At 47.4% G+C, this 20383-nt stretch overlaps 1 protein-coding gene across 29 annotated transcripts in view; it reads left to right on the top strand.

Annotated features, from left to right (window-relative positions):
* Window positions 1–3199: 3199 nt before the first annotated feature.
* DNM2 (dynamin 2) overlaps window positions 3200–20383 on the top strand; it is a 59772-nt gene continuing 42588 nt past the window's right edge. For 16 of the 29 annotated variants that reach the window (XM_065575842.1, XM_005279581.4, XM_005279573.4 and 13 more), the window contains exons 1-2: window positions 3201–3471; window positions 18799–18872. In XM_065575842.1, the coding sequence (XP_065431914.1) occupies window positions 3311–3471; window positions 18799–18872 (235 nt within the window). In that variant the 5' untranslated portion in view covers window positions 3201–3310. Of the gene's footprint in view, window positions 3472–18798; window positions 18873–20383 lie in introns of all 29 variants that reach the window. The other 13 variants (XM_042844393.2, XM_042844387.2, XM_042844385.2 and 10 more) reach the window with 2 other exon arrangements.

Raw genomic sequence — 20383 nt, forward strand, 5'->3', positions numbered from 1 at the left:
AGGCAAATCTCCAAAGGAGAGCAGGCCCAGCCACTGTCGGATGGTGTTAGGAAATGCTGGGAAAACTTTGTCTTCAAAGCTTCCCCCCCCCCCCCCCCCCCCAAGACTGACACTTGTGCAGAGGGTGACCAGCTAGCAAGTGTGAAAAATCAGGCCGGTGGTGGTGAGGTTTATAGGTTGTCTTATATAAGAAAAGCCCCTAATAGTGGTGTGGTCCTGTTAATACTGGGACATCTGGTCACCCTACTGCACCCCAGCACTAGCCCCCCCCCACCTAATAAACCCCACCAGCAGCAAGAGACAAATCAACCTTTAAAACAATTAGCATTCAAAAAAGCCCAGAAGCTGGGGTGATGACAGACGCATGAAAATCCTGGGCTCGATGGGAGAATGGTCAGAGTACATCACTGGGGAAAAAGGGGTACAGCCAGGGACTCTATTAACAGTCCCAAACCTTTGTATGTGGATTTAAGGTTGACCGGGGGCTGTGCGCCCTTCTGGAACATGGACAGGGGCTAAATGTACAGCTTCTCTGCAAAGCCCACTAGCAATCTTGCTATTGCTAATCTACCAAGGATGCATGTGGTGGGTAGCACGAAGCCTGGGGGCAGACTAAAGTGGCACCAGCAGCCTGCGTGTGGTCTCTAGATGCTACTGTAATAACTGGGACAAAAATATAATGCATATAAAATGACAGAGTTTTTAAAACGTTCTGGTAAATATGTTGAGTAGGGCTCTCTAAGTGTGACACTGCTGAACCATGCATTGGGGAGATTCTATACAGGGAAATACATTAGCTTAATGGTGGGCTTCTATATGGGGCAATATGATATATGGGAGGGCAGCTTCTCTATGGAGAGCTATCGTACCACAACAAGGGATGGTTTCTCTAAGGAGAAATACGGTGTCATCATGGTGGGTATCTCTATGGAGAAGTGGCATCAAAATTGTGAGCTTATATAGGGAGAAATAATCACAGAACTGGAAAGGACCTCGAGAGTCCATCCAGTCCAGTTCCCTGCACTCAAGGCAGGACTAAGTATTATCTAGACCATCCCTGACAGGGGTTTGTCCAACCTGCTCTTAAAAATCCCCAATGATGGAGATTCCACAACCTCCCTGGGCAATTTATTCCAGTGCTTCACCACCCTGACAGTTCGGAAGTTTTTCCTAATGTCCAACCTAGACCTCCTTTGCTGCAATTTAAGCCCATTGCTTCTTGTCCTGTCCTCAGAGATTAAGAAGAACAATTTTCCACCTTCCTCCTTGTAACAACCTTTCATGTACTTTAAAACTGTTCTCATATCCCCTGTCTTCTCTGCTCCAGACTAAACAAACCCAATTTTTTCAATCTTCCCTCATAGCTCATGTTTTCTAGACCTTTAATCATTTTTGTTGCTCTTCTCTGCAAGAGCGCTGCCAGCTTTTCTGCCGCCCTAGGCGGCGGAAGGTCCCACCCCAAAATGCCGCCCCCCACAGAGGCAGCGGAAGGTCCCGCTGCTGAAATACCGCCGTGGTCGCCGCCCCCCAAATTGTAGCGCACTAGGTGACTGCCTAGGTCGCCTAATGGGTTGCGCCGGCCCTGCTTCTCTGGACTCTCTCCAATTTGTCCACATCTTTCCTGAAATGTGGCGCTCAGAACTGGACACAATACTCCAGTTGAGGCCTAATCAGCACGGAGTAGAGCGGTAGAATTACTTCTTGTGTCTTGCTTACAACACTCCTGCTAATACATCCCAGAATTATGTTTGCTTTTTTTGCAAGAGCATTACCCTGTTTAGCTTGTGATCCACGGTGACACCCAGATCCCTTTCCCCAGTACTCCTTCCTAGGCAGTCATTTCCCATTTTGTATGTGTGCAACTGATTGTTCCTTCCTAAGTGGAGCACTTTGCATTTGTCCTTATTGAATTTCATCCTATTTACTTCAGACCATTTCTCCAGTTTGTCCAGACCATTTTGAATTTTAATCCTATCCTCCAAAGCACTTGCAACCCCTCCCAGCTTGGTATTGTCCACAAACTTTATAAGTGTACTTTCTATGCCATTATCTAAATCATTGGTGAAGATATTGAACAGAACTGGACCCAGAACCGATCCCTGCGGGACCCCACTCATTACGCCCTTCCAGCTTGACTGTGAACCACTGATAACTACTCTCTGGGAACAATTTTCCAACCATTTATGCACCTTCATCTACTTATAGTAGCTCCATCTAGGTTGTATTTCCCTAGTTTGTTTATGAGAAAGTCACGCAAGACAGTATCAAAAGCCTTACTAAAGTCAAGATATACCACGTCTACCGCTTCCGCCCATCCACAAGGCTTGTTCCCTGTCAAAGAAAGCTATCAGGTTGGTTTGACACAATTTGTTCTTGTCAAATCCACGGTGACTGTTATTTATCACCTTATTATTTTCTAGGTGTTTGTAAATTGATTGCTTAAATATTTGCTCCCTTATCTTTCCGGGTACAGAAGTTAAGATGACTGGTCTGTAATTTCTCAGATTGTCCTTATTTCCTTTTATAGGGAGATATACGGTAACAAAAAAATAAAGGTGTCTTCCATAAGGAGACATACACTAATATATGTATGGGCTTCTATAAGGAGAAATAAGGCACTAAATGGGGTGCGCGTTCTAGCTGAGGCAATACGGTACTCGATCTCCTCTAATACCTCCTCCAGCGGGTGGGGAGGGAGGAGGAACAAAGAGACCAATCATAAAGAAGGACACCATGATTGACATTCTGATCACGAATCAGATATGGCTTCTCTACAAATAGTACCCAACCTTTCCTAGAGAAGCCCGCCTCTCCCAATGAATTGGATGGTGTGGCAGAGTGGCAGAAATTCTGACCAATGGAAACAGGGCGGAGTGAATTTTTGAGCGTTAGTGGCTCTTAGATAGAGCGACCGGCTTCTCCTCCAACGAGAAACCAGAAAAAAAAAGATATTGGGCGGGATCTAAAAGTACCGCCTTCCTAGACAGGTCACGAATGAACTCTATTGGTTGGGTGAAAAGAGTGACAGCGCAAGCGACCACTAGCAATGCGGAAAGGAGGCGAGCGCCGCTAAACACCGCCCACTCAGATTGAATTACGGGCTGTAGGGCCTCTCGATTGGTTAGACCCACAGGCTGACAGCCGTACCGACCAATAGGATGCGCCGCTGACGGGGCTGGGCGGAGTGAAGAGCCGGGGGCGGCGCCGGGGCCGGAGGAGGAGACTCTGAGGGGAAGTTTGGCCGCTGCCGCCGAGAACCGTTTGAGGAGCCGCCGCCCGAGAAGCGGGGAGCCGGGGCCCCGCGGCCGCCATGGGGAACCGGGGGATGGAGGACCTGATCCCGCTGGTGAACAAGCTGCAGGACGCGTTCAGCTCCATCGGGCAGAGCTGCCACCTGGACCTGCCGCAGATCGCCGTGGTGGGCGGCCAGAGCGCCGGCAAGAGCTCCGTGCTCGAGAACTTCGTGGGCCGGTGAGTCCCGGGCCTCCGGGGCGCCCTACGCCACTTGCGTAACTTGCGCCCGCCTCCCCGCCGCACGGAATGGCAGGGAGGCGCCCTAGTTCGCCGGAGCCCCGGGGGTGAATACGTCGGGCGCGTGGACGCCGTTTGCGTACGTCGGCTTGCTCAGAAGGGCCGGGACGCTACGCTGCCGGCGCCGTTGGGGTCTGTGAATCGCTCCGGCGGCCTTGCGCTAAGCGCGTAACGCTCTACGCGCGGCGCGAGACCGCCGGGGGCCGCTTGGCGAATAGCGCCTGGGTGGGCTGGACGCCGATGGCGTTAGCGGAGCCCGCTCTGCGGCCCGGCCCCCGCGGAGCCGTGCGCAGCGGGCGTAGGGCGCTCCGGTGGGTTTCCCCCGGCGGCGTGAGCCGGGCCGCTTCTCCATGGCTTGGGCAGAGCGCGCTGGGCCGGGGAGCCTTGTGTGGACACCGCGGGCCTTACGCCAGTGGCTTAAACCGGCGGCTTTCCACGGGGGGAGCGCGTCTCAGTGGACGCAGTTGGCGTAGATCGCTCTGTGAATAGCAGTGGGGCGGGGGCTCTGGCCTGTCATCCGGGGGGGGGGGGGGCAGCTCCCTGGCCTAGGTGGGGGGGGGGGGGCAGGAGCACTCCCTGGGCATGTCCCCTCCCCCTAGGTGGCTGGGTCCCAATCCTGGGACACAGGGATGCCCCCCCCCCCATTTGTCCCCTGCCCCAGTGGCTGGGGCACTGCCCCCATCCTGTCAAGGAGCCATGAACTCCCTGGGGCTGTCCCCTCCTGCCCAGGTAGCAGGACTCAGGTGTATGTGGCAGGAGATACAGGATTCTGCCCACACTGAGCTGTCCTGCACCCCGGTGCTTGGAGGAGGGGGTGGGAATTATCGGTGACTTAAGGTGGGGCTCACGCTGGGCCTGCCCCAGTCCCTCCCACCCTCCCGACCCTTGGGAATGGGGCTGAGGACGTTGGCCCCACGTGCTGTGGTCCCTGTGCCTGCTGAAGGGACCCTTGGAACTGTGGCTTGCAGGCGGTGAGGTGCTGAGACTGCAGCTTAGGATGGGGGGAGGCTGTTTGTTACCAATAAACAACTTTTCCTTAACGGCCTCCCTCCCCAGCTCCTGCAGCAGAAGCCGAGGTCTTGCCCACTTTGTATGTTCCTTAAGGACCCCATAGTGCTTTTCATAAGGTCCCAGGTACCACCCTCTTGCCTTTGTCCCCAGATCCCTTTCCCTCTCCACCCCCATTGTTATCCTGGTGTGCTGTATGTTACCCCAGAGAGAGAGAGAAGAGGGGTAATTCCTGTTTGTCTTGTGGTTAAGCCATCTCCCTTTCAAGTCAATGGGATCCGAATTGGGGCCAGTAACTTGTAATGCCTGCTGGGATCCTTCATGATGCAAGAAGCTAGAGATGCATGATATGAGCAGAGGAGGCCATTTGGCATGGAGGGTTATTCTAGTATCCGTCTTAATTCCTTATGCTCCAAGGAGGAATATCTTTTTAATCTTCGTAGTGGTAGGAGCCAGCACCCCGCTTGATACTCCTGATTGTACATTCATGTGTACCCTGCACACAGTGGATCTGCATTACGTACTGCATGGACTATGTAATTTGAAGTGATGATCCCCAGTTCAGTGATCGTTTTCCAAACCAGTGAAAAATGGAGCAGAGATGGACTTTAGAAACTGCTGAAAATTGATCATGTGAAAAAGAAAGAGCATCTGTCTTCTGTAGTCAGGCTGGATTTGGTCAGTGTTTTATTTCAATGGTCTAAAAATAACCTGGATTGCTGGAGTTAATTGTGTTGTGCATCTGTGTTTTATTTGTATTGGTAGCTCAAGATCTGAAGTCAAGCTCTGTGTGATACTTTAACCGAACAGCTTGGGTTGTTGTGTTACTGACTGGCACTTGCCTTGCATATTTGTTTGGGTAGATGTCAGCGTCTCTTAATTACTTAATCATTACCTGCAAGACACTTTTAAAAATTGAACAAGGATCTACAGGAGAACAAGTGTCTGAAAGGGAGTGGAGGGAAGTCTTATGTCAAAGTAGCTGACAAGGTATCCTGAGAGCAATTCTTAGTACAAGGCCCCTAGAAACTGGAACCTGCTCTTCTTAATAGTGTTCAACATGACTCTATTGATTTACTCAAGTTAATCTTTGAAAACACAGACTCAGCTTTAAGTCTGTCTTTTCCTGTTACTATGGCAATAATGTCCAGTTTAAATTGGGGCTGCTGGTGCGGTACACACACAGACCTGGAAACTATAAACCTGTGTTGCAGTCATTAGGCTTTTGCATGGGACCCACCCTTCATGGATCTGGCTGCAGGATCTAGGAAGATTAGAACAGAGAGAGTTCACATTCGAAGACAAGATGCAACAAGTGGGCTTGATAGGGTGGGGAGGTAGGGCAGAGGCTGAGGTGATGGTGTCAAGGTAATGTGATGACAGAAGGTAGCTACTGCACAAGTGGACTTCAGATTCCATTAAAGCTTTGGGTTTGTAAAGACTTGACTTACACCTGTCTGACTCTGGAGATGAATAGTAGGTTTTAATAATTTCTGCTTCTACAGTACCTAACCCCTGTGACCTGGGGAACAAAGTCACTTCTTAGGACAAAATTTAGGACTTACAAGGGGCTGTTTTGTCTTGCTAGAGTGATCTAAGTTTTCTCTGTGTTTAATCCCAGCCTTTTCTATAGCTTGTCCTGGCTTTAAAGGATGGTGGTGAAGGGCTGGTAACTAATGTGACTCTTGCTACTTGTAGGATTTCTTTATAATGTACTACAAACTTAACTAAAGGGGTATGTCTAGAATCTGTCTCCAGCAAAAAGAATAGAATTGTGGCACCTTAGAGACTAACTATATTAAATTTATTTGAGCACAAGCTTGTGCTCAAATAAATGTAATAGTCTCGAAGGTGCCACAAGTACTCCTGTTCTTTTTGCGGATACGGACTAACACGGTCGCTACTCTGAAATATGTCTCCAGCAGTGCCTCATGGTATTGGATGGTGGGTAGTTTCAATAAAGATCAGTGAGGCACACTGAGAAGCAGCATGGTCCAGTGGATAAGACACTGAACTGGGAGTCAGGAGACCTGGGTTCTAGTTCTTGCTCTGCCACTGACCCGTCAGGTGGCCTTGGGCACGTCACTTTGTCATTTTACTTTTCTGTGGCTCTGTTCCCCTCCCACCCTTAGTCTTGTTTTAGGGTACGTCTACACTTACCGGAGGGTCCGGCGGCAGGCAATCGATGTTCTGGGATCGATTTATCGCGTCTGGTTTAGACGTGATAAATCGATCCCGGAAGTGCTCGCCGTCGACGCCGGTACTCCAGCTTGGCGAGAGGAGTACGCGGCATCGACGGGGGAGCCTCCCTGCCGCGTCTGGACCCGCGGTAAGTTCGGACTAAGGTACTTCGAATTCAGCTACGTTATTAACGTAGCTAAATTTGCGTACCTTAGTCCGAAGTGGGGGGTTAGTGGGGACCAGGCCTTAGACTGCGTAAGGCCTTTTGGGCAAGGATGGCTTCTTAATATGTCTGTAAAGCACGCAGCACAAGTGGGGCCCCATTTGGGTTAAAGCAGATCCTGTATTAGGTTGATCTTGATATGTAGAGTATTTAAGGGTAGGTCTATACTTACCTCCGGGTCCGGCGGTAAGCAGTCGATCTTCTGGGATCGATTTATCGCGTCTTGTCTAGATGCGATAAATCGATCCTGGAAGTGCTCGCCGTCGACGCTGGTATTCCTGCTCCGCGAGAGGAGTACGCGGAGTCGACGGGGGAGCCTGCCTGCCGCGTTTGGACCCACGGTAAGTTCGAACTAAGGTACTTCGGCTTCAGCTACATTATTCACGTAGCTGAAGTTGCGTATCTTAGTTTGAAGTGTGTGGGGGGGTTAGTGTGTATCAGGCCTGAGTGTGCCTAAAACTCTGTCCTGCAGTTCCACTCTCCACCTCCTCTGTAATGCCTGGGCTTGGGTAGAAGTCATGCCTTCATCATCTCTTTTCCAAAAAGCAGTGTTCTGTTTGACACAGGCTGGGCTGTTTCCCCTACGGTTTTTGGATGCTTTAGCCTTTTAATCACCACTATCTCAGACCAATAATTTAATTTTTTCTGTTAGAAGGTCACATAGAGTTTTCCACTGTCTTGCTCCTGCAGTTGAATCATTTCACTTATTTAAAATTTCCCCAGGTTGGTGACAATATGTGCCCATATGTTTGAGATCAGAATCGGGCCTTGTGATGTGGCATCTGAGGCTTGGTCTTTCATTATCACACGGGTTTGAGCCACGTTCTGGGTTAACAGCTTGCAAAGATGTGTGTGGTAGGGGGAATTGGAAGCCCACCGATTCCATCTTTATTACTTGCTAGGTTTATAAAAGGCAGCTGGATCAGTTGAAATCCAATTTTGTAAAACAAACCTTGCACCTGGGCTGATGCATTGCGCCAAGCTTCGTTACAATTGGGATCAACGTGGTCAAGTTATTACCTCATCAAAAGCTGCCAATGGATATACTGGCAGCCTGTAATTATAGTGACACTGCAAGCCCAGCACCATAATTACAAATCTTTGTTTCATGGCTTTTAAGCCTTCAACAAGGAGGCTTTTAATAAAGGGTTCACCAAAATCTAGAGAATCTCTTTCAATAAATGTCTGAATTAGGCAGGTTTTACGTGAGGCGAAATCCTTGTACATTTTCTTTTCTTTAGTAACCTGGAATCTTCCAGTCGACTCTTGTATCTCTAACTTTGTTACAGTGGGGCCCTTGTGTTCATAATTGAGGGTAATTATTATGTCTTTGGTGAATTCTGCCTTCACTTGGTGTCCTCAAAGTAGTATTTCAACACTCTGAGCCACAAGACCAAGAAGATTCTTACTGTGTGGTAATAACAATGGCATGGTAACTTCCACTTTTCTCTTTCATACTACTTAACTAGACAAGCATTTGGGACAAAATGAAAAGGGAATGTAGATCTAAATACATCTAGTTATAATAGTGCTAGTCTATTATAGCTGGTGCTTTGCAGTAGGGTTCAGAATAAAGGATTAATAGCCCTGAAACCGTTAACCCAGCATTAAGGTTGTAAGATGTTCAAGGCTGGGACCATCTGCTTGTATCGGGGCGCCATGGTTCCCACGATGTGTTACAACAATACAAATGCTTACTAAGTTCCATGTTCTAAATCTGTATCGAAAGAAGGCCGTACACTTACTTGGAGATAGACCTGGATTCGTCTACTTTGGGACGGAGCTAATATTTTGTGTGTGAGAGGGTGGGGGCTGGATGTTGGACAGTTCAGGCTTTTCAGAACGAATGTTGACTCCATTGTGCAGGGTGCTGTACGTTGAACAAGATGGTCCCTGCCTCAAAGAGCTTCCAATCTAGGCATAAGACTAAATGACTGGTGGATATAGACAGACTAATGGGTGAGTAAAAGGAAACGAGACCGTATGGGTCAGCGTGGAAGCAGTACGCTCAGCAGACCAGCAGCTTACTTGTTAAGTCTTTGTAGGCATCACAACAAAGCAGAGTTTGAAACAGGCACGTTTACAGGGAGCTGCTCCCACGTGTGAGGGGCAGCTGGGGAGAGAATACATGAAGGGGCTTGTTTGAAAATGTAACAAGTGGGTGCTGGGACCTTGGCTGGTCAGAGATGGGAGTTGACATCTAGTGAATGAGAGAGAAGGCATAAATGCCTTGCAAGTGAAGCCAAGCAGCCTATGTTTGATGCAGTAGAGAAGGGGGAGCCGTTGGAGGGATGCAGGGAGAACCATGCTGCATAAAATTTGTTGTAGATAGTGAGCATAAGAAGCTTAAGATAAGGTGGGTGAGGTGATACCTTATTTGACCAGTTTCTTTTGGGGAGAGGCAAGCTTTTGAGCTTGCACAGAGCTCTTCTTCTGGGCTACAGGGCTACAACAACACTGCATACAAGCATAAGGTAAATCCTTAGTTTCCATGCAGTGAGCCAGAACCTTTGAACTCTTAAGCACCTGCTTAATTTTACTTGCAGGAGTAGTCCCATTTATGTCAACAGGACTGCTTGTATGTGTAAAATTAAACTTATGCAGGTTCTGTCCCTAATGGTGATGGGTGTCTTAAAAGAACCTGAATAGAAAACCAAATATCTCCCCTCCTTAAGAGCCCCCTGGGCTTTGAGTTTTATTTGCAACACTTAATGGGAATTTAAGTCATTTCTATGTAAATAGTCTTTGTTTGGGTGTCAATATCTCTGGGGGATATTTGCAATCCAAACAGAATAGCACTGGGCTAATGCATGAAAACAAGGTGGTGAAATAGACCAGTCCTGTTTGTTGGTAAGCTTGTGGGAGCTGAGTGAAGAGTTGAAATGTGAGTGATGCCAACAAAGAGAAGGAAATTAATTTTATTTTTTATTTTTTTTAAACCACTTTTCAGTGGCTCTCACCATGGCATATTGGAGTAATGGCTAATGTTAGTAATACAGGGAATTATTTTGATCAGTTTCCATCTAACAATTTACTGGCTTTGTTTATAAAAATTTCCATCCTTTTGTATTCTGAAACTACTGACCCTCTTGCCTATAAATGGAAATATTTGATGCTGGTAAATTACCCTTTAAGATTTTTGTTTGCGCTGTCATACTGGTCTGGTTTAATAGTAATACAGTAACAAATTGGAGGGCCAGCTAATGTGTGGGTTGTAAATTATTGCCTAGGAAGTGTCATTAATGGCCAAGCAGTTTCGGTATCCTGTCCCCAGATGCATCAGAGGAAGGGGCAAGATTCTCTAGTGACACCACTACATCTCAGGCTACCTTAAGTTCAGAGCTGCCTTAATTAGTTAGGCTCAGAGAAATCCTGAGAAATGCTGGAAAAACTGCCACTTTCTAGCAGTAATGAGAGGTAACCTTTCAGGTCTGCTTCCCTTGATAGCCGTGCATGTTCCCAGGCTGTAATGGCAACTGAGCTCCAGTACTTCCTGTTCAGAAAGCAAGGAGTATGCTTGGCTTTACCTGCTCGGGTTAATCACAAGCCTTGAGGTTTATTTAGCTTATTGGGCAAAGATAATGGGGGAGGGGGGTGGTGGCACACTGAGGGGTTTTGGATCCTTGTGACATAAGTTAATTATTTAAAATCCATTTTGATTTGTTTTGTGATAGAGCCTAGAGGCCTCAATTAAATTGGGATCCCATAGTGCTGAGCACAGTGCAGACCCAGGAAAACCGCCCGTGCTCTGAAATTCTGTCTAAATAGATGAGACAAAGGAAGGTTTATGAGCCCTGTTTTACCAACGGGGAAACTGAAGCATGGACAAAATGACTTGTCCAAGGTCACCTAAAGAGGCTGTGGCAGAGCAGGAACTGAGCTCAGATGTTCAGGGTCCCAGTGTAAGTGCGCTAATTATTTTAATGAGATGCAGGGATTAAAATGTATTCAGGGTGAAGCTATTTTGCCCTTAATACCCACTGAAAAAGATGCCAGGGGAAACAGAATAGTGGGTGCTCTTGCCAATCATCCTGCACTTCTCAATAGAGATGAGTCATTTCAACCCTCTTATGGGGAGAAACGCAAGAGGAAATATAAAGTGGTGCATTAAAATTGCATTACTAGCAGTATTCTAACCCAGCCTGTTGATGTCACAAATGAAACGTGCATTGACTAATCCATCATTGGAACCCTTAGAGTGTCAGTACAAATGTGCTAAATGCTCCGAGTCTCCCACTGACCCTGCAGTGGCTCTGTCAGGGACATCCTGACAAATGGAAGTGTAAAAGACATTTCAATCTACATAAAATTTGACCATTGACTTGTAGTGGGTCCTTGGCTCACTGGGCCCGAGGATGACAATGGAGTCATTGTGAGCCACACAGTTGGGAGGTCTGTCCATTGACATTTGGTTCCTCGACTATATTGTCAATGTGGCCATTATCTCTTGTTCATAACATGTTATCAATACTGTTAGTGGTTGTACATAAAACATTAATGAAACCAGGAAGGATGCAGATGAGGTTTCTCGGCAACTTTAAATATCTCAATTCTGGTGAAATGCAGCAGCAGTTGTGCTTCTGAACAGCTCTGTACTCACCCCTGCCTGCATCCTGCAATCTCTAGTAAAACACTTGCAGTCCACCATTAATAGTGAAATGTTGGAGCAACAGCAGTGAGCTTCAGAGGAAATGGATCAGATAGGCAACAAATAAACAAATCTGTATTTATAAATCTAGCCTAAGGTAGAGAGAAACACAACTTCCAGAACAATGCTGATAGAATATTACAGCTTCTGCTAGATGGGAAGTTGACGTTTCAGGGGTAGGATAAAGATACAAATGACTGGTTCTTATGTCAAGTTGCTGGGTAGTAATACTTAACACACGGGCTTAAGATTTGGTCTGAAATCAATAGTGTGTGTAGAGTGAGTTGTCGTGCTGGATTTTAGTGAGCCCATAGAGATGCAGCTCGGTGCGTCTGAATTATGGCTCTGTCTGAATGGCTCAAGATTTTATTACTAGACTAGGGGAGTAGTGAATGATACCTGTGGCCTCAGATGTATGAGGAAAAATAGAACTTAGAAATAGAGTATCCCTGACAGAGGAGCGAGCTGGTTTGAGAAAAAGCCACAGAAAAGAGGGAAGTAACCAAGAATAAAGTGAGCCCCTTTCAGTGACGCACTTCCATCTGGAGCATGGGAGACTGTTCCCATCATAGCTAGACCATATCTATCCTCGGGCCAGGATATGGCTTTATGAACGTCGTTCTAAGTCTGAGCAACTTCTAGCTGAGGCTCCAAGCACTTTACAGATCTTAATGAAATCCCTCCCCTCCCCCTTTGGGAGGGACGTGTTCTCCCAGCTCTAAAGTAAGTTCTGCCAGGAACTGTCTGTTTGTGTTTGTAGAGCATGTGGTACGACTGCGCCAATCCTGACTGGGGCCTTTGGGTGCGATCATAAACTAACTGAGTCGCAGAGGTAAAGTGACTTGTCCAAAGCCACCCAGCAAGTCTGCCATTGTGGGGGGTGGAGGAGGAAAGCCCCTCCATGCCTGGTCTTCCTCAAAACACAGCAAAGAGTCCTCGTGAAGGATCTGCCAAGATAAACAGCATTCCAGGAAGATTTAAACTCTACTAGAAGGAGACTGACAAGTGCAAGCAAGACCTTCCAAGTGGTGAAATACAAAGAAACTTGAGGATTGGGGGTTGACTTTAAGTGCCTTTGCTAATGGAGATGGTGCTAGTGACAGAAGGGTATTAAATGGCATCCTGCTAGCTTCAGAAAGTGGACCTCTGCCCTTTCGATCGAGCTAAGTAAGCTAGATTGCCTGATAATGGGTAAACTGGAGGCAGGTTAGCAGGTGCAGAGCAGCAATAAAGGAAGTTTTGTATGCTGTGGCAGTGTCTTGAAAAGACAAGGTGGGTGAGGTAATGTCTTTTATTGGACCAACTTCCATTTGCTTTTGGAATACACTTTTCACATGCTCAAACCCTGGCTGCTAACAGCTCTCCCAGAACTGTCCGTTCCAGTTACCGCCTCACTGTGTACAGCCGAGCCATTTCCACCCTAGTATTGTAAATGGGGAAAGGACCTTTGTGTAGGGTCCTAGTCCCCTTTGACACGTCTTCTGGACTGAAGTTTCTCATGGATAAGAAGACTCCCATTTATGCTGCCAACAAGATAAGCGCGCCTGACCCGAAGTGAATGTGGCAACGCCCTCAGTTGTAAAACGCCCACACCCTGCCGTTCATGGATACCACTTAGGAACGGACTGACTTCTGTACCACACAAAGCTTGGCCCACATCTCATGTGCCGCATAGGCGTTCCCGCTCCCTCTCAATAAAGTAACCTCTTGTTAAACAGCAGACACGTAATCTCCCTTCTAGCTTTACATTCAAATAGTACGTCACCCTGCATTCTCCTGCAGGATCAAACCATATTCACCTTTGACCCTGGGACTTAATGGCAAACATGTTTGTGCTGTTTGGCCTGATTCCTTTAGCCCTGTGTGACATGAACATGCAGCAGGAATCTAGGTTCTGTTTCCTGCCTCTGCCCTTGACTCACAGTGCAACTGCACTGCAGTCCCACTTCCCTTTGTCACTGGGGTTGTGAGCATGAAGTATTGTAAAGTCGTGTGTGTACTGGTGCTGTTCAACCTGAGGGAAGGCTAGACAAAAATCCGTGGAAGTGCAGCTCGTTGTGTTAATAGCCTCGGCTTTGCTGCGCTGTAACAGATGAATATGGGATTGTAAAGAGTTCTCTGTTTATAGAGAATTGGGTGTGCATGCCGCTTTACAGTCTAAAAGAGCAAGGTCCATGCACAAAGGATCTTAACAGAAGTTCAGTTTGAGCTCTATTTTATGTAGGGGAGGGAAGTCATTTCCATGGGCACTGAAGGCAAATGTCACGAAGATTTAGCAGGTGAAACTGGGAGGCTTTGTAAAGATAAAGCCCCCCATGAAATCTCAGAAGGTTGCCCTGGAGAACTTGGGTGACTCTGAGTTGAGGCTGGATTACACAGCCTGCTCAGGGGTCACCTTCTAGAAAAACAAAACAAACATGAGTTACAAGAAACCTTTTGGTCTCCTAGTTACGGAACACAGAAGTGCAAGCTGGCTATCTTACTTCTGCCCCCCTGCCCCCCCCCCCCCACACACACACCCCACCTCCCTCCAGTAGAAGTGGCCTGTACTTTTATCTTGGGCCTTCCCTGTCCCCCAACCTATTATCTGGGCAAATAGTGCATAGGCCTTAAGGTGGTTCTGGGCCGTCCTAGCCTCTCCCATTTAGTTCATAGCATGATTTAATCATAGTGTGGACAGAACCTAAGGTTTCTAGAATTGTATTTCAAGGCTCCCTCTACACTGCTTCTAATTCAGCTTGCCCAGCCACTGTTGATGGGGCCCAGACATTGAACCCACAATGAAAACAACCTTTTAAAAAGAACATTCACTTCCCAATTAGAAAAATGGACCAGAACTTCCTTAGAGATAAATGCCAGAAAACTAGTTACAACTCCAAGGATTGGTCCGAGCAGCCCAGTGACCGATACTGGTACTTCAATCATCTCTGTACTCTCTGGTCCCATACAGAAAACATGCCACTGCAATGCCAAACCGTTTTACAATGATATTTGGAATGTCTCTTCTGATGATGCGGATCTGCGTGCTAGCAGCCATGTTCACGTTCCTTCTGAACAGAGCGTTGTCACTTGGATAGCTTGGTGCTCTAGAGCCCCGGTAACCTTGGTTCAAAAGTGCTATGTAAGTGCATCGTGTTTTGAGATCAGGCCCCTGAATTGGACGGTCTAATGTAATTCCGACAGTCTCCGGTGAAGGGGAGAGAGGCAAACAGAACAGGTTATTGAGAGACGTGATCTTATTTTATCACCCATATTTAAGATGGGTTTTAACAAACCGGTCAGGTCTCCAGCCATGACCATGAGATGGTTGAGTTCAGGATCCTCACAAAAGGAAGAAAGAGTAATAAAATACAGACCCTGGACTTCAGAAAAGCAGACTTTGACTCCCTTAGGGAACTGATGGGCAGGATCCCCTGGGAGGCTAATATGAGGGGGGGAAAGGAGTCCAGGAGAGCTGGCTGTATTTTAAAGAAGCCTTATTGAGGGCGCAGGAACAAACCATCCCGATGTGTAGAAAGAATAGCAAATATGGCAGGCAACCAGCTTGGTTTAACAGTGAAATCTTCGGTGAACTTAAACACAAAAAGGAAGTTTACAAGAAGTGGAAACTTGGACAGATGACCAGGGAGAAGTATAAAAATATTGCTTGAGCATGCAGGGGTGTAATCAGTAAAGCCAAAACACAACTGGAGTTGCAGCTAGCAAGGGATGTGAAGGGTAACAAGAAGGGTTTCTACAGGTATGTTAGCAACAAGACAAAGGTCAGAGAAAGTGTGTGGCCCTTAATGAATGGGGGAGGCCACCTAGTGACCGATGTGGAAAAAGCTGAAGTACTCAATGTGTTTTTTTTGCCTTGGTCTTCACAGACCAGGTCAGCTCCCAGACTGCTGTCCTGGGCAACACAGTCTGGGGAGGAAGTGAGCAGCCCTCTGTGGTGAAAGAACAGGTTCAGGACTATTTAGAAAAGCTGGACATGCACAAGTCCATGGGGCCAGATCTAATGCATCCAAGGGTGCTAAGGAAGTTGGCTGATGTGATTGCAGAGCCATTGGCCATTATCTTTGAAAACTCGTGGCGATCGGGGGAGGTCCCAGACGACTGGAAAAAGGCAAATATAGTGCCCATCTTTAAAAAAGGGAAGAAGAAGAACCCGAGGAACTACAGACCGGTCAGCCTCACCTCAGTCCCTGGAAAAATCATGGAGCAGGTCCTCAAGGAATCCATTTTGAAGCACTTGGAGAGGAAGGTGATCAGGAACAGTCAACATGGATTCACCAAGGGCAAGTTATGCCTGACTAACCTGATTGCCTTCTATGATGAGATAACTGGCTCTGTGGATATGGGGAAAGCACTGGACATGTGTCTTGACTTTAGCAAAGCTTTTGATACGGTCTCTCACTGCATTCTTGCTAGCAAGTTAAAAGAAGTATGGATTGGATGAATGGACTATAAGGTGGATAGAAAGCTGGCTGGCTTGTTGGGCTCAATGGGTAGTGATCAATGGCTCAATGTCTAGTTGGCAGCCGGTATCAAGTGGAGTGCCCCAGGGGTTGGTCCTGGGGGTGGCTTTGTTCAACATCTTTATTGCTGATCTGGATGATGGGATGGATTGCACCCTCAGCAAGTTCGCATATGACTCTAAGCTGGGGGGAGACGTAGATACACTGGAGGGTAGGGATAGGGTCCAGAGTGACCTAGACAAACTGGAGGATTGGGCCAAAAGAAATCCGATGAGATTCAACAAGGACAAGTGCAGAGGAGGGTGGTGAAGCACTGGAATGGCCCACCTAGGGAGGTGGTGGAATCTCCATCCTTAAAGGTTTTTAAGGCTTGACAAAGCCCTGGCTGGGATGATTTAGTTGGGGTTGGCCCTGCTTTGAGCAGGGGATTGGACTAGGTGACCTCCGAAGGTCTCTTCCAACCCTAATCTTCTATGATTTCTCCCGTAAGATGGGAGTAGATGGGGCTGGGGTAGAAGTTGGTGACAGGAAGCCAGTTGCTGATTTGTGGAGGAGTGTGTGGCTGCTTGGAGTACAGGCCCACATCATCTTGTGTATTGAGCCGGGAGCCAGAGAACAGTGATCATGTTCCAAATGGCACGTAAGGACTCGTGTGAGACTTCCGTATCTTGGGTTATTCTGAGGGTTGTGGCTGGAAGGTAGCACTTAGAGCAAAGCAGAGCACAAGGGAAAATAAACCAAGGCGAGCAGACCTCCATGACAGACTAAACACTTCGTCTTCCTGCTGGTTCTCACCAGGAACAGATGTTGCAGGAGCAGATGTTGTGTCCACAGAATCTGCATTTCCGGTCTCGTGGGAAGATGTTTATTCCACGTGCTCGGTGGGAAGAGTTCATTGGACTTGCTCTGATGACTCATTTTCTCGGCTCTACCCCAGTTCGGCTAACCTGTACTTGAGCTGGGTGTACACAGCGTTCTTCATGCAGTGCTCTGAGTGACCTGCTTCAAGCTCACGTTTTGCTACAGAGCTGTGATCGCTGCAGCACAAGCCACCGGCTGGGCAGAATGGTGTTAGCCCCCAGCCTGCTCTTTGGCACTGGCCCATTTAGCCACCCATGGTGGTCAGATTCTGCACAACTCAAGCTTCCACTTGTTAGATGCTAACCTTGCAAATGTGAAGTGGGGTCTCCCTGGCATCTTCTTGAGTCTGCAGGCAGCTTGAAACAGACCGGAGAGGAAAACTGTGTTGTGATCTGTTAACCCTGGGGTCTAATGAGGGCACCCAGTGTACCAGGCTTGCCAGTTTGCACACCTAGTATGCAAAATTAACACAACTGTACACAAATGTCACTCACATGTGTAATAGCTAAATAAAGGGCAAAATAATGGAGATGCCTGGCAGGCTTCTTCACACTGTGGCGATGTGCTTATCTTACCCCTTATCTGAGAGAGCAAATGGCACAGCTGCAGCACATCACAGCGATCGTGGAAGCTATAGGAGTAGGAAGGCCAAAAGCTTCCCACTGCAGGGGGATTTGGAGAAGGCCAGATGACTGTCGGGCTGAAACAAATGGGAAAGCTCTCAGCACAGTCTTTCCTAGGCAGCGTTTCTCTCTCCCATTTCAAAGCCGGTGAAGCCATGAATGCTAGACAAAAGAACGGCTCAGAAAACCTGCATGACGTGCCCCTCACTCCTGCCCTAGCAGCTCTGTCTAACTCTTCTCAGTGCTGTCGTTGAGGAGAACTGGAGCCGTTCAGGCTGCAGTAATTGTCTCTAACAAAACAGCACGTCTAGGATGTGGAGGAGCACCGTTTCCGGGCAGAAGAGGCCTACATGTTGGACTCTCTTAATGGCTCTGCACACTTGAGTTTCTACCCAGTAGAAAGGGGTGGGGTTGACTCACTCCAAGAGCTCTGTCTGTGTCCGAGGAGTGTTGCCAGCTCTTTGTCTCTGCAATTCATCAGAAATCCAGCTCTTCTGGGAAATAATTCGAATCACTTAGACCCGTGTGGCTTCCAGGAATAAAAAGAAAATGACTGAGTCTCTTTCCCCCGTTAAACTGTCTGTCTTTCAGCTCACCATGATGAGCACACAATTTTTAACAACCCTGCAAGCTCTGATCATTATTAAAACGTTGGTGGCTGGAAGACCAGACCCTTCTGCTGTGAACCTTGATATCGACCACTTACAAGCTGTAAGGCAAAGGGGCACCTGAGGACACGGGAGCTGTCCGTCCCTCTGTTTGACAGTGCTGCTTGTCTCTTCAGATACTAGAGCATGATGTGCATGTCAATACAGCTCCTTCTATCTACCCCGGCTCTGCTGTAGCATAAAACTAGCGGCATCCTCTCCAGAGGCCTCAGAAGAGGTCATATCCTGGTAGTCAGGAGAATGAGAAACTCATTCCTGTAATGAGGTTTCCTCTCTAAGAACTGTGAATATGGGAGACTTGGGTGAAAACTGAATGGAAGGATGGTGGTGGGGCTAGGGTGCTGGGTTCTGCCACAGATCCCCAGTGTCTTTGGGGAATTGAGGTACAACAAAAGGCGAATGATTTATCTGTAAAACGGAGGAGATCGTAAGCTCAGCAGGGCCAGGAGCACGTACAGGGTTTGTCACAATGGAGTCTCTAGGCGTTGCCATTATACAAATAATAAGGTGCTTGTATGCTACTGCTCACTGTAGTCTCTGAATGCCTTGGTTGTTTAGCCTTGTGAGTAACTCCATCTCTTTTATTTCCTTACAGAGACTTTCTTCCCCGTGGGTCTGGAATTGTCACCCGACGTCCTCTTATTCTTCAGCTAATCTTCTCAAAAACAGGTACAGAGGGGGGCTGAACAGCTTGTTGCTCCATAAATCAAAACACCAGCTGTTCCCTTACGGATGTGGGCTTGGGGATGCCTGAAGTTTCCTCTCCATTTGGGTAACAAGTCTAGTACCCTTGGCAAATGCTGCTTTCGATAGACACAGCAGATCAGAAAAAGTGCAAATCTGTTTGAATGTCTCTGTGTACAAGACCCTTGTAGTCTTGCCACTTAACAAGTCTATGAATATGTAGGGAGCAGCTCTGACTCTCTTAAATGCTTGTGAAACAAGGTGGGTGATTTTTTGATAAACTGCTGCAAAGAAAATGTGCTGCTCAGGAGATGAAAGCCGCCTTGTAAGTGGCAAATGAGCTAGGAGGCTTGTTTTGTGTAATTTGGCATTAGTACTGTCATTTCAGCGTGCAGCTAATCAAGAACGTGTACCACAGGCATAGATAACTTAGTGGAAACTCTTTGGCAAATCACTTCTGCATTAGTCTGTCAGTTTACACTGCAAGTTAAGTGGTATCGATTAGTCCAGATCAACTTATTCTGATTTAAAAAAAAAATAAAATTAAAATTAATGGAGCTATCCATCTCCTAGAACTGGAAGGGACCTGAAAGGTCATTGAGTCCAGCCCCCTGCCCTCACTAGCAGGACCAAGTACTGATTTTCCCCCAGATGCCTAAGTGGCCCCCCTCAAGGATTGAACTCACAACCCTGGGTTTAGCAGGCCAATGCTCAAACCACTGAGCTATCCCTCCCCTAAACAAATCCAGCCCTTCACAAATACAAAACTCTGGCCTCTTCTAGAGGGGTAGATTGTCATAATGGTTTCTTCTAGCCTAAAATCTTGGAAATATGTGATGTCTGAAAACCAGCTGTAGCCCTAAAGGTTTTGAGAACAAACCCACTTCTGGTCTGGGCAGGGGACCTATCGCTACAGGCATTTACATTACCAGAAAGTTTCCTTTTCCTTGTTAGTTTGCATTTTCCTCTCTGTCCCTGGCCTCAGTCCCTCCTGGGTCATGCAGCTTCATGCTGCTATTCCTCAGAGCAGAGAGAGAGTTGGGCAAATCGATCTGTTCCCATGTAAAAGACCAAATGGAGCTGTCAGACTGAGCTCCCTGCTATGCTGTGACGTGGTCCGTTAACACAAAGCCATTCCTATTCTCCCAATGAAAAGGTCAGGGAGTTGCTGCTTTCCCAGTGTCCCACTTGAGAGGGGGTTTAACTTACTCCACCAGATCGTGATGGCAGTGCTTTTTAATCAAATAACAATACAACTTTGAGGCATTGTGACATTCATAGCTTTTCTTATGTGATCATGAGCATTTAGTGATCCCAAAGCACAGGGACAACCCCATTCTCCTGGTGAACTATTCACAAAACAAACTTGCTTATAAAACCATGGCCTAGATTCATAGATTCTAGGACTGGAAGGGACCCCGAGAGGTCATCGAGTCCAGTCCCCTGCCCTCATGGCAGGACCAAATACGGTCGAGACCATCCCTGATAGACATTTA

The sequence above is a fragment of the Chrysemys picta genome, chromosome 22 (genome assembly GCF_011386835.1).
Source record: "Chrysemys picta bellii isolate R12L10 chromosome 22, ASM1138683v2, whole genome shotgun sequence".
NCBI lineage: Eukaryota > Metazoa > Chordata > Testudines > Emydidae > Chrysemys > Chrysemys picta.